Raw genomic sequence first — 12,541 nt, 5'->3', positions numbered from 1 at the left:
CAAAAAACAAAACAAAAATTTTGCAAATTTTATTTTGAAAAACAGCGGAAAATCCGCTGTTAGCTTACAGTGCGGAAATAATCAATAATAAAGGAAAGAGTCCCATGCTGCTTAAAGACGCAAGCAGCTCGTCGGTAAATGAAAGTGTGTTTCTTGTTGCAGCGAGCTAACCGCCATGATGCTGGAAATGAGAAGAGTAGCCCTGGTGGCGGAAATCATCTTCACCAAGAAGGAGTCACTGCAGGAGGAAGAAACGATTCATTGTCGTTGCTCCAGAGCCTTCGTACAGTGAGCCTCCACCACCTTTCCTCTGTCCGCTAGAACTCATACACGTAATTCATTTGCAGCACGTCGAACAGTCTGATCTAAACCGGTGTTTGACATCTCAGCCGGGCTGACATGGCAACCAGCCAGTGTGGATCATTAAAAGACGACGCAAGAAACGAAATCCAGTCAAATCTTTGAAATTCCGTGTAATAAATGTCGTTTTAATGAATAACTGACTTGAGTGAAGACAACCACAACCCAGTGTTTTAAAAAGCTGTCATATCAATCACAGTTGAATGAATCGCAGTTATTACAAGGCTACTACTGTTACTAGTACAATGCTAAACTCCAAAAGAAAAGGTTAGCAACTGTGTGCTAGTGGCAGTGTGGTATGAGCTGCTGTCTTACACACAGAGCGGTGGAAACTTATCAGACACTATAGTGCCAAACGTATTCACTCGTCTGCCTTCACACACACATGAACTTGAGTGACATCCCATGATATTGTCCCACCCTTTGCAGCTATAACAGCTTCAACTCCTCTGGGAAGGCTTTCCACACGGGCTAGGAGTATGTTTATGGAATCTGTTACACCTGTGAGGTCAGACTCAAGAGAAGAGAAGACCTGGCTCACAGTCTCTGCTCGAATTCATTCGTTTTCTGAACATTGCCATTAGGCTGTCAGAGAGTTGTTTGTGTTAAAAAAGGTATTTATGAGGAAAATATTGATGGTTATCAAAACCTGGAGCTTATGAAAGGCAGGCGATGTTTACTTTTCCACAGAGTGCTTGTTCCAGGTCTAGTAATAGCAGCATGCTTTACATCACTGCATTCGATGTAAGGTTTGGATTCAGCTGCTCAGCTATGAAAACATGCAGCTGTCTAATCGCTGTTCTTCAGCTAATCTGAAGCCATGTGAAGTTTGGAGTTCCTGGTGTGGTGTAGTTGGCCTAAGCCAGAGCCACAGGCCCTGGTGTGGTGTAGATGGACTAAGCCAGCAGCGCAAGCCCTCGTGTAATGTAGATGGCCTCAACCAGCAACAAAGGCCCTGGTGTGGGGTAGATGGCTTCAGCCAGAGCCACAGGCCCTGGTGTGGTGTAGTTGGCCTCACCCGCCAGCACAGGTCCTAATGTGGTGTACATGGCCTCATCCAGCAGCACAGGCCCTGGTGTGGTGTAGTTGGCCTCACCCGCCAGCACAGGTCCTAATGTGATGTATATGGCCTCATCCAGCAGCACAGGCCCTGGTGTGGGGTAGATGGCTTCAGCCAGAGCCACAGGCCAATTCTGTAGGAATTGCAAAAGGTTGGTGACCTGTGCACTACGCTCTAGCACTTCGTGGCTGAGATGGTGTCATTCCCACTCACTTCCTCTTTGCTGTAACACCACTAACAGTTGACTGTGAAATATTTAGTTGCGAGGAAATTTCACGACGGCGGCATCTTATCACAGTACCACGCTGGAATTCGTCGAGCTCCTAAGAGCAACCCGTTGTTTGACAAATGTTTGTACAATCAGTCTGCATGTCCAGGTGCTGATTTATACACCTGGATGTGATTGGAACACCTGAATTTAACGATTTAATGAATACTATCGTGTGTCATGTCACTGGAATGCTTTGAGTGTTGAATAGGAGTAGAAAAGCTCTGTATGAATGCAAGTATATTACTTTATTTTTTCACAGTCGTTTAGATGTTGTTGTTCTCAGTACCCAAACACCTTGAGTTTTACCGGATACGCTGATGTATACAGATGCATCTATGGATTTCCTACATCTGTCCTTTATGTCCATCGCCTCTTTACAGGGATCGAGAGTTGTATCGTTCTGATAACAGACTTCTGCCTGACCTGGAAAACACTGTACAAGGTATATCCTGTCATGATATTTAATAGTACTGGGGATTAAAATAATCATCTATGAAATGTATCAGGCATTGGGGTAGAAGAATGTGGCTCTCTTAACCTCGCTGTACTGTCTAGTTTTAGTTGCCATTATTTAAAAAATACATTTCTCAACTCATAGACGTAGATGATGGTGAAGAGGAGGAAGAGGAGACTGAGGTGGAGGAGCTGGATGAAGAAACTCAGATGATGGCCAGCATGGGCCTGCCTTTAGCCTTTGTGTGCTCCTCCGAGCAGAGGAGAGCAGTGAGTCACACTTCATCTTGGTTTTGTTGTGCTGTGTTATTAAAGTCACCGTTTTTTTAAATGAAAACTAAAAAGCAGTTTTGGTTGTTATTATCATGTCACAGGGGTGGAGGTCTAACAGGAGTTCCTCAAAATACTGTGAAGAAACAAGTGAAGAAGAGGAAAGTAAAGAAGATCCACAGGCTGATGAAAAAGGTGATGCGATTATCTTATTGCTTTTATTGTTTTTATTACGAGTAATATTACAAAGGTTTGTATGTGGTAGAGTATCCACTTTCTCCACGGTCTTACTGATCTCCTCCCATACCTGAGTTTCTGTGTCAGCTACTGCCACAGCTGCACTCGGCTTGTAGATGCTGCACAATCAGACCTTTGGGTCCACACAGCTGAATGTTCCAGACCAGCAAATTGCCAGAAGTTCTCCGTTTAGGCTTTGATTAGCAGCACATGGCTCCTTACCTTCTTAATTACAATGGAAGCAGTAACAGCGTATTTATTGTTTCAGAGTATTGCATGTGGTCCTTCTTTTTTCATGCGACTGTGATGTCATGCATGATGTTTTTATGCCATAGTTGATGAGGAGGTGTTTGATCCACGAGTGGGAGCAACAGGAGGGATCCAAGATGCTGGCTGGGAAGCCTACTGGGGTAAGAATGGTCACATGACGTTTATAGTGAAACGTATGAAGACTGTTTTTTTCTAATACTGGACTGTGACACCGGGTTTTGTAGGAAGACACAGAGATATCATGTTGGGGGTCAGTGGATACTCGGGGTGGCTGTGGCTCAGGAGGTAGTGGGTCAACTACCAGTGGCCTCCTCCAGTCTGCTGGGCAAGACTTTCGTCTACTTCTTCATTTAGGAGTAGAAGTTGGCAGGTCATCCGGGTCTTTAGGTCTTGCAGACGTGTCTCCTGATGTCGAATTCATTTGTGTCATCTGACTTCATAAATAATTATAACTGTTTATCGTGCTCCTCAGAACCTGCACAATTCATCCAAAATTCTGACTTCACGCGTCTGTTTAGACCAACACAGACAGGAAAGCAGTATGGACTGATTATACAGCGCTTTTCTACTCTCCTGGAGTACTCGAAGCGCTGTGTACAACACGCCTCATTCACCCACTCAGGCAAGCACTTCTAAACACAAGTGCAAACTTAATCTACATTCACACTCTGACGGATGCATCGGAGAGCAACTTGTGGTTAGTATCTTGCCCAAGGACACTTGACATGCAGACTGGGGAAGCCTGGGATCGAACCACCAACCTTCCGATCAGGAGCTGATCTGCTACCACCTGAGCCACAGCCGCCCCGAGTATCCACTGACCATTTAAAAAAAAGAAGTTCCACCATATCTTCTTCATGTTCTTTTAATGCAACAATTCTACACATGAAATATTAACTAATGTTTTGACTCTTCTGCAGCACAACAGGGAGAAGCTCTGATGTGGAGCAGCTGGCTGGAGAAACATTCAGAGGATGAGCTGCCATCTTCAGAAGATCCAGGACGGACTCCTTGGGACAACCCGGATACAAAAGCTCTCTGGGACAAACACGCTACAGAGACCTACTATTCTTATTGGGAACAGTACTCATACTGGGCGGGACAGGGCTGGACCTTTGAGCAGTCTGCCTGTAATGGGAACGCTGGAGGGGAAGAAGAAACGGGAATCACGGACAGAGGTTTACAGAGCCAATCAGAGAAACAGAGCGACGGCCCTACTGAAGCTGAGAGTAAACACGAAGAAGATGATGCTGAAGTTTTGCATGTTCTGTTTGGACAGAGCTTCACAATGGAGGCAGGTGGACAGTGTGTGGCTGGTTCAGTCATGGTCCAGTCAGAGGGAGTGTCCTGCAGCTCTGATGATGCTTCTGATGATGGGAATAACCGCAAGAGACCAGCCGACTCTGTACAGCATAACAGCGCTACTACAGGTAATAAATGTGTATGAGGCGTGGCCAAGGCTGCATGATCAGGCAGACGATTTGTCTGCTGAGTTTTAGTCTTGAGATTTCTCATTGTTTTCTTTTTCAAGCTCCAAAGCATTTTGAGTGGAACCCGTTTCAAAGGAACGAGACACCCGTAACATAAACTAAGGTTCTTCCACTTGGTGCTGGCAGTGAGAGACAAACGCTCAGCTAACTGGGACAACGACACGCTGACCTCAGTGTAGAATGTCTGTCCACCAACATGTTCTGTCCAGCAAAGTGTCCAGGGGGACAAGAACAAAGTACGGGTGCCCACAGGAAACGAAAATATTGAATCAAATAAAATCAGTGTAGAAAACCCCCACACCCTATACACAATAGAAATCAGTTATGTTGAGAAACATTAGCTGTTCGATAGGCCAGGGGTCGGCAACCTTTAACACACAGACAGCCATGTGGACCCAGTTTCCACGGAAAAGAAAACACTGGGAGCTGCGAACACTTTGTGACGTCTAAAATGAAGATAAGACTACATCTTGTTTTTTTACCTTCACGCTTTGTATAAACAACAATAATGTGTTGCTCATGAAATCTACAGAGAAAAAGACATTTATGTAATAAACACATTTTGAACTCTTAAAAAAATATTAACAAAAACAAACACGATTAAAAAGCTGAACTTAAATGATCCACGTAACAAAGCTGAGCGTGTAGCAGAGCCTCCACCTGAATTTAAAAAATAAATGGGAAAAAGCACTTTGTCACTAAACCATCATAAATACATTTTTGCAAAATACCTGCATAGATATTTCTTTTACCTGCTTAATGGGACTTCTGCTCCTGAACCTCTGCGCACAGCGTCTGCAGATCGGGGCCGTGAGGCGTGAGCGGTGTGGACAATAGCTGCTCACATACGTGTGTAGATCAGAAGATCGACAAGACTCCAAATGCATATTTCTTCTTGTTTATGTGTCGGATGGCATTCCATGTTTCAAACACGAGTTTGTCCGGATTTGGAAGGTTCTCGACATCGCTCCATTTGTGATCCTGAACAAGAGCGGCCTCGATGTCGAGTGTGACGCTTATTTTGAGCGTCAAAAAAATAATAAAATATAATTTGATTTTAATGTTTCAAGATCACAGTAATCTTCCAATTTAGAACTAAAACAAATAGAATACACTTCAATTAAATAGTTTAATTTATTTTCCCAAACCACGCGGAAGTATAAGGATGAAATGGCGCCTGTGGCTGTGGAGCCGCGGGTTGCCGAGCCCTGGCGTAGGTCTTCACAACCACTGAAAACAAATGTCTTCAGAAAAGTGGAAGGAGCTCACATCCCGACAGTGTCAGTCAACCTTTCATCACACAGGAACTTGTTACTTTGGTGACAATGACTTCAATAACTCAGTGTCACAGAAAATGTGTTTGTTTACTGAGCTGTGTTTGAAAATGAATCAGAGTCAAAGACTGAATCTTAACTTGTTCAGTCGTGTTTGGTTAATCATGTTCTTGTTGATCTGTCCTGTGGTTTTCACCTTATGCAGTTTTTTCTCCTTTGTTCAATACATGGATGTGTGGTTGCTTTAATAAATATGTAGCGTTTTGTACGTTCTGACACAGGCTTCCAACTGGCTGCTGCCGGGAATAACGGACGGCACGGATCGAGGAACGAAACACCCGATGGAAACGATGATAATGACGATGATGACAAACCACCAGGAAAAGGATGCGCAAAAGTCAAACGGAGGTAAGTTTGATGTTCTATCATGGAGACCATCATCTCTCCAACAAGCCCAGGAATAACGTTTCTACTGTTTGTCCTTGTTGTCAGTCATGAGCTGGATGTGGACGAGTGCCCACGTCTGACACCCGAGGAAGCTTGGAGTCAGCTTGGCCTCAAACACAACCCAGAGCCTCAGTAAGTGTTCCTCTGCTCCTTTGGGAATCTTGTCTCGGTCACGTCTGCCGACTCCAACTCAGATACCTTGTGATTGGTCGTTTATGTTGTTTATGATAGAAATATAAAACATGCAAAAGAAAAACACTCAGATGAAAACATTTCAACTTGATTATTAGAAACTGGCCCAAAGCTGAAGTTGTTATTCAGTCGCATGTCCTGCTTTGTTTGTGGTAGGTCACAAGTCCTCAGTGACTACATCCACTTTACCTGCTAAAGTCAATAATGGTCTTCTAGGCAGAGACAATACAATAAGAAATGAGATTAAAAAATATAATATATTAGTTCCAAAAACATAAGATTGGTAAAACAAAACACAGTAAAAAAGTATTAAAGGACAAAAAATATTCATCATTGAATTTTGCAGCCTTATGCTTTAGATGGTTAACATCACTGATTGGAACCCATCTCCTCATAAAACAGAAAGTTAACTGGGATAAACATGAGCCAGTATGGATCCAACTTCACTGAACTATCACCAAATCAGATTAACTGTCGCCTCAAGGTTTATATTGTAAAGTACAGACCCTGCAATGATACAAAGAAGACCCCAACCGTCAGACAGACAGCGACGAGCAGCTCTGGGCAACAGTGGGAAGGAAAAACCATTTTAACAGGAAGAAACTCCCAGTATCTTCTGCGACTGGTTCAGGTTGAGGGGAGGAAGATGGCACCAAATACACACTGTGGAAGTGTGGAACGACTTTTCCCAACGGACCTTTCACAGCAGGGAAAGCACAGGACGAGTGATTGTCACTGTAGTACACAGGAGATGTTCAGTGTTTGTGCGTGGTGGTAATGTGGCATTGTGTGCTGATTTTTAACAGCACTGATTCTTCATTAACAGACAAACATGTGACATGAAAGCTGTTAACTTCAGCAAACCAACATCTAGAACACAAAAAGCCTGCAAGGCTGCAAATTGACAGTTTTTATGCTTGAAGTGTTGCAGGTATCGGCTCTGGTGAAATGAATGAACCCAGCCTGCTTCTGAGCCCTGTTTCTCTGGCTTTGTAGAAACACAAAGGTTTACGTGAGCGCGGCTGTTTGAGTGTAAAAATGTTTTTAAATGTCTAAATTGTTACAATGTGTTCATGTCTCAGGTTCAACAGTGTGTTAAGCTTCAAAGGAAGCTCAGCTTCAAAGTGTCAGAAGCAGCGATGGACCAAGAGAAAAATCAGCAGCACCAACGAACGCACCAGGTTCTCAAAGATGGGCCGAGACAGCACACATCCACAGATCAGCACCTCCCTTTGTAAGGTACGACCTGTAACGTGCTGAAGAGCGGACGTGTTCTGTAGCCTGTCCCTGATCAGCCAGGACAGATTAGATGTTTTCAGTTTTGTGAGCATGAAAGATGACCCCAGAATCTCAATAAGTCCTCAGACGTTAGGCTGGAGTAACAGCTGAAAGGAAGCATCACAGTGGAAATCACTGAAAGTCATGTCCTTTATCTGTTATCCTGGCATGTCCGTGGACGTAGATTAAAAGCACGGAGGACTGGAACAGGTTAGATAGGAGGAAGTCGAGCAGAGCTTTGTTTGTTTGAACGTTACACCGAACGCTAATGAAAAAAGTCTTTTTGTTTCACAGGTTCAAAGTTTCCTTGAACAGGTCCAGCGAGAGTGTGACCAGAGTGAGGTGGACAGAGAGAGACACCCTGAGGACAAGCCTCCATTTTTAAGAGAAGCTCAAGAAGAAAAAGACGGGAGGAAAAAGGAGGTGAAGAATTCTGCATCCAGTTTAGATGCAGAGGGCAGCAGTTACCCCAGCCTCACCTTCAACTCTGTCACAGAGCCGGAGGAGAGTGACGTGGAGGAGAGAGAGGAGCAGCCGGGCAGACACTTACCCTGTCTTCAGATTCCTGACTTTCTCCTGCCCGATGAGCCTGAAGTTCACAGTAAATCTGCTGGTGAATCAGGTTGTTCATACATAGTAAGGTTATAAAAGAAATGAACAAAAAACTAACTGCCTCATATTTATGTCTGTGTAGAATTAAGTGTGAAAGACACAAAAACACCAAAGAAGAAGAAGAAGAAGAAGAAGCAGCAGGTCCCAGCAGAGATGGCAGCTGAACCACAGCTGGCTAAATACTGGGCTCAGCGCTACAGACTCTTCTCTCGCTTTGATGAAGGGATCAGACTGGACCGAGGTCAGTCTGCACACTGCAGTTATGTCACATTATTCCAGTGGTATCAACAACATGTGAGTCATATTTAACCTCTAAATGATTGAGAGCCGGCTCTGCATTACAGTTCAGGTCATTTCAGTGACCTGGATGGCTGAGCATGCATCCAGGTGAGTAAAAGCTCCAAAGATCATTTTTATAAACTACATTTAAAGAAGTGTTTGATTATTATTTTGTTAGGCCCTGAGAAGTGTCAGTGACTGGCAGCAACACCGATTTTCCTGCATTTTTATTTTTTAATGTCAGATTTAAACAAAACAAAAACCTGACACTCGTGACGTCAGCCTCCCAACAGCTGCTGTATAACTATTAGATATAATATTTCTTTTACACTTGACGATTCAGTGTTACTCATCGTTTACTGTCACTGAATTAGCTTAGAACTAACTTATAACTCAGAGTGCAAAGTACAGTAATAAGTTTATCTGCTTATCTGAAGTCGGTGATGGGGCAGCAGTCTGAGCAGGAAACCAGACCTGCCGCTCCCCGCCCACCTCCTCCAGCGTGTCTGGAGAAATACCAACGACTCGTTTTACTGATGAGTGACGATAGCGACTGTTAGTCATCTAGTCGCACACATTACTACTACGAAGCTCGTTCAACCTTTGGTTTAGAACTAAAGAAGCTTCGTGGAAGAGACGTGAAACAAAGTCGCTTTCTAGCCAAGCTCCTCAGACATAAACAGTAACTGAGAGCAGCAAACTGAGGAATATACAGAGAAAGAAATCAAGACACATGGCTTAGTAAGGAAGGAGAAAACTGAGGGTTTTAGAAAAACTCAAAATATAAAGACTTTGAAATTGAGAAGAGCATCAGCGGTAACACAGATCCTCCTTCTGGGCTCTGCTCACATACTGAGGAGAACCACCCTCATGGCAGCCTTATAATTTCCTTTGGGATTAATAAAGTTTTCTGATTCTGATGTTCAACAAGTACCGTGAATAGTAGTCGTGATTTGGCGCTACATAACTAACATTGAATTAAACTGGAATGGGTGATGAATACAGCAGGATGTTTGCCGGCGTCTCATTGCGGGGTTTAGCTGTTCAGGTCGTCTCACACGTTCATAATGCCGTTTCAGAGGGCTGGTTCTCTGTGACACCAGAGAGAATCGCTGAGCACATTGCCCTCAGGGTGGAGCACAGTTTCTCTGAGTCTCAGCTGGTCATAGACGCCTTCTGTGGTGTAGGAGGAAATGCCATCCAGTTTGCCCTCACTGGAAAGAGAGGTAAGTGTTTATAAGTTCATAAGGTGTATTTAGAAATGTTGAAAGCAACACGCTGAGCTCACAGTCTGTCCTCTGCGGCGTGTTTCTCTCTCAGTCTTAGCCGTTGACATCGATCCAGTGCGGCTGGACATGGCTCGGCACAATGCTGCGGTTTACAGTGTGGCCGATCGAATCGACTTCATACAAGGGGACTTCCTTCAGCTGGCCCCCCATCTCCACGCTGATGTGGTCTTCCTGTCACCACCGTGGGGAGGACCTGACTACCTAACTGCTGAGGTGTTCGACATCAGGACCATGATGGAGCCTGATGGATATCCTTTGATGAGGAAGTAGAGGGATGTTAGTGACTGACAGGATTCATTTGCAGGAGGGACCGAAAACTGAAAGGAGAAAACTACAGCTTAGCTTTGAAAAATGTTTTTGCTTTTTCGATTTTACAGAAGACGTCAGGAGTCATCTGTTCATCTGTTAGAATAATAACGGGCAAACGCCAGCCCTCGCTTTTTATATTTTGTTTCCAATCAGTCAGACTTTCTTGTAATCTTTGAACAGTTTTCGAGCTTTCAGTTTCTGGACATTGGCTGCTTCCACATTCAGTTGCAGTTCAGTCCTTATCTCAGCTGCAAACATCACACTGACAGTCATGTGGCACAGACACCCAGTGAGGTGGTGTAGGAGTCCTTAAAGAATCTGAGGAATTTGAGTGGGAAACAAAACGAGAAGTGCCAGGGCTAAAAATATCTACAGCGGGTTGTCTGAAGGTCATGTACCAAAGAAAGAGGAAAGAGATCCAGCAAAGACCGACAGAGGACCTCAGAGAAAACCCCACAACCAGACGAGCAGCTATGAGCACTGTGGCGACAGTGGGAAGGAAAAACTCCTTTTTAACAGGAAGAAACCTCCAGCAGAACCAGGCTCAGGGAGGGGCGGGGCCATCTGCGGCGTCTGCTCCTGCAGCTGATTCCCTCACTGAAGTCAGAAATGGTCTCAGTGGAAGGATGGTAGTGAAGAAGCCGTGGTTCTACGGGAGTGTGGCTCAGGACTGTATCACGTTGTTACCACGATACTGCAAACATTACCAAACCAATGTGCAAGAACTGAATAGAGGCAAAAGGAAGATATATTATATTTTGGTGCAAATAAATAAAATATTTATATTTGAGGAATATATGTGCTGTCAGAGGGCTACGTCACAACAACAGTCGCCTCCAAGTGCTTTATATTGTCAGACAGTCCCTACAGTTAACCCCATTAAAGGTGAACTTTATTTCAGGCACTTTGCAGCGTGCAGTTAACACAGTCACATCTGTTTAATCTGAAATTTAAATAGAAAGTTTCTTGTTTTGAACATACAGTTTTCATCCTTGACACTCGGCACATTTGAGATTTTCCGCCTGGCCAAACTGATATCAGACAACATTGTGTACTTTCTTCCGCGCAATGTTGACATGGATCAGGTCAGTGTGTTCAGGATTTCTCAAACATGTAATGTAATCTGTACTCTGATATATTTAGTGTGACCGTGGATGTCTGAATGTTCATGTCCCGCTGGACTGGCAACGCCGCGGTGGGATCGTTCTTTATGTACCACCCAGACTCTTATACTTGTAATGAGTATTGTGTTGTTGTAATTTGTGTTTGCTTTGGTCAGCTTGTGTTGGGACTGTCTTACTGAAATCTTGTCTCTTTGCTACAGGTGGCCTCTTTAGCCGGCCCAGGAGGGAAGGTGGAGGTCGAGCAGAACTTCCTCAACAACAAGCTGAAGACAGTGACTGCTTACTTTGGCAGCTTGATAAACCCGGGCTAAGCCATGCACCAGTACGAGCGCCCATGAAGGAGAACGGACCAAACATCAGTTTCTGCTGTTTGTCATCATTTCTGTTCCAGATTACTGAACCACATCCACACAGGATTTTATTCACTCTGCAGATCAGCCTAGCCCAGCTTACCCACCTGGCATTTTCTATATCTTTATAATATCTGTTTACATTTTGTCCTTTTATTCTACATTTGAGCCTAATAAAATGTTTTTCTCATTGTTTTTATGCAATGTTTTGGTACATTTTAGTTTAAGACTGGCAGATGACAAAGACATTAACTACATCAGCAACAGATTTATTAACATCTGCACAGCAAAACCGTCTTTTAAAAAGCTGTTTTATGTATTTGCTAAAGAGGTGCAGTGTGGGGGAAAAAGCTTTGATAGCTGCCACTAGGATGGTAACCGGACTGGTTCTGATATAGCACTTTTCTACTCCACCTCTCCACATTCTGATGATGGGGTCGCCGTCCCAGGCAGGCGGGCAGGTCTTGCAGATCGAGGTTTGTGAATGCGATATCTTGAAAACGAGGCAGTGTAGGGGCTTCAGTCTGATACCACAGGTGCATCTATTACTAATCTCCGATCAAACGTCAGGTTTTTTTGAAAATCTTGTGAATGCGATAACTCGTGAACAAGGTGGCGTTGAATTTTGAAATTGATACCATGGGTGTGTCTACTGCAAATCTCAGACGACTTCAAATCCTGGAGATAAAGTTTTTGACATCTCGTTGTGATGTAGGATTAAAGTTTGATACAGTAGGTGTGTCTGCTAGGAGGCAGAGGGGTAGCACTAGCAGCTGCTGGCATTCACACTCCAATGGACGCATCAGAGCATCTGACAAACTGCAGCAGTCAGGGATCAAACGACCAACCTTCCAGTTAGTAGACGACCTACGGCTTTGGGGAGAGGGACACAAGATCCATACTACAATATGTTTATCTTACAGTGACCTGATGCAATTAAAATTGCAATTATGTATCCATGTAACTATTTTCATAA

General features: G+C 44.0%; 1 protein-coding gene across 2 annotated transcripts; it reads left to right on the top strand.

The window, feature by feature from the left end:
* The first annotated feature begins 59 nt into the window (after positions 1-59).
* tgs1 (trimethylguanosine synthase 1) lies at positions 60-11,764 on the top strand. 2 transcript variants are annotated; one of them, XM_084911256.1, is made up of 15 exons: positions 60-288; positions 2,072-2,133; positions 2,290-2,414; positions 2,519-2,609; positions 2,987-3,061; positions 3,842-4,351; positions 5,967-6,093; positions 6,178-6,264; positions 7,407-7,563; positions 7,897-8,215; positions 8,297-8,455; positions 9,573-9,719; positions 9,814-10,030; positions 11,098-11,176; positions 11,416-11,764. In XM_084911256.1, exons 1-15 carry the CDS (start codon positions 176-178, stop codon positions 11,524-11,526), a joined length of 2,379 nt encoding a protein of 792 aa, XP_084767382.1. In that variant the 5' UTR covers positions 60-175; the 3' UTR covers positions 11,527-11,764. The 2 variants fall into 2 exon arrangements, with proteins under 2 accessions (XP_084767382.1, XP_084767381.1); XM_084911255.1 differs by lacking the exon at positions 11,416-11,764 and having other exon boundaries at positions 7,897-8,203; positions 9,814-11,132.
* The last annotated feature ends 777 nt before the right edge of the window (positions 11,765-12,541 follow it).

The sequence above is a fragment of the Perissodus microlepis genome, chromosome 18, assembly GCF_051167445.1.
Source record: "Perissodus microlepis isolate ML-2025 ecotype Zambia chromosome 18, ASM5116744v1, whole genome shotgun sequence".
Classification (NCBI taxonomy): Eukaryota; Metazoa; Chordata; class Actinopteri; order Cichliformes; family Cichlidae; genus Perissodus; species Perissodus microlepis.
This window is presented reverse-complemented; position numbering and strand designations above follow the sequence as displayed.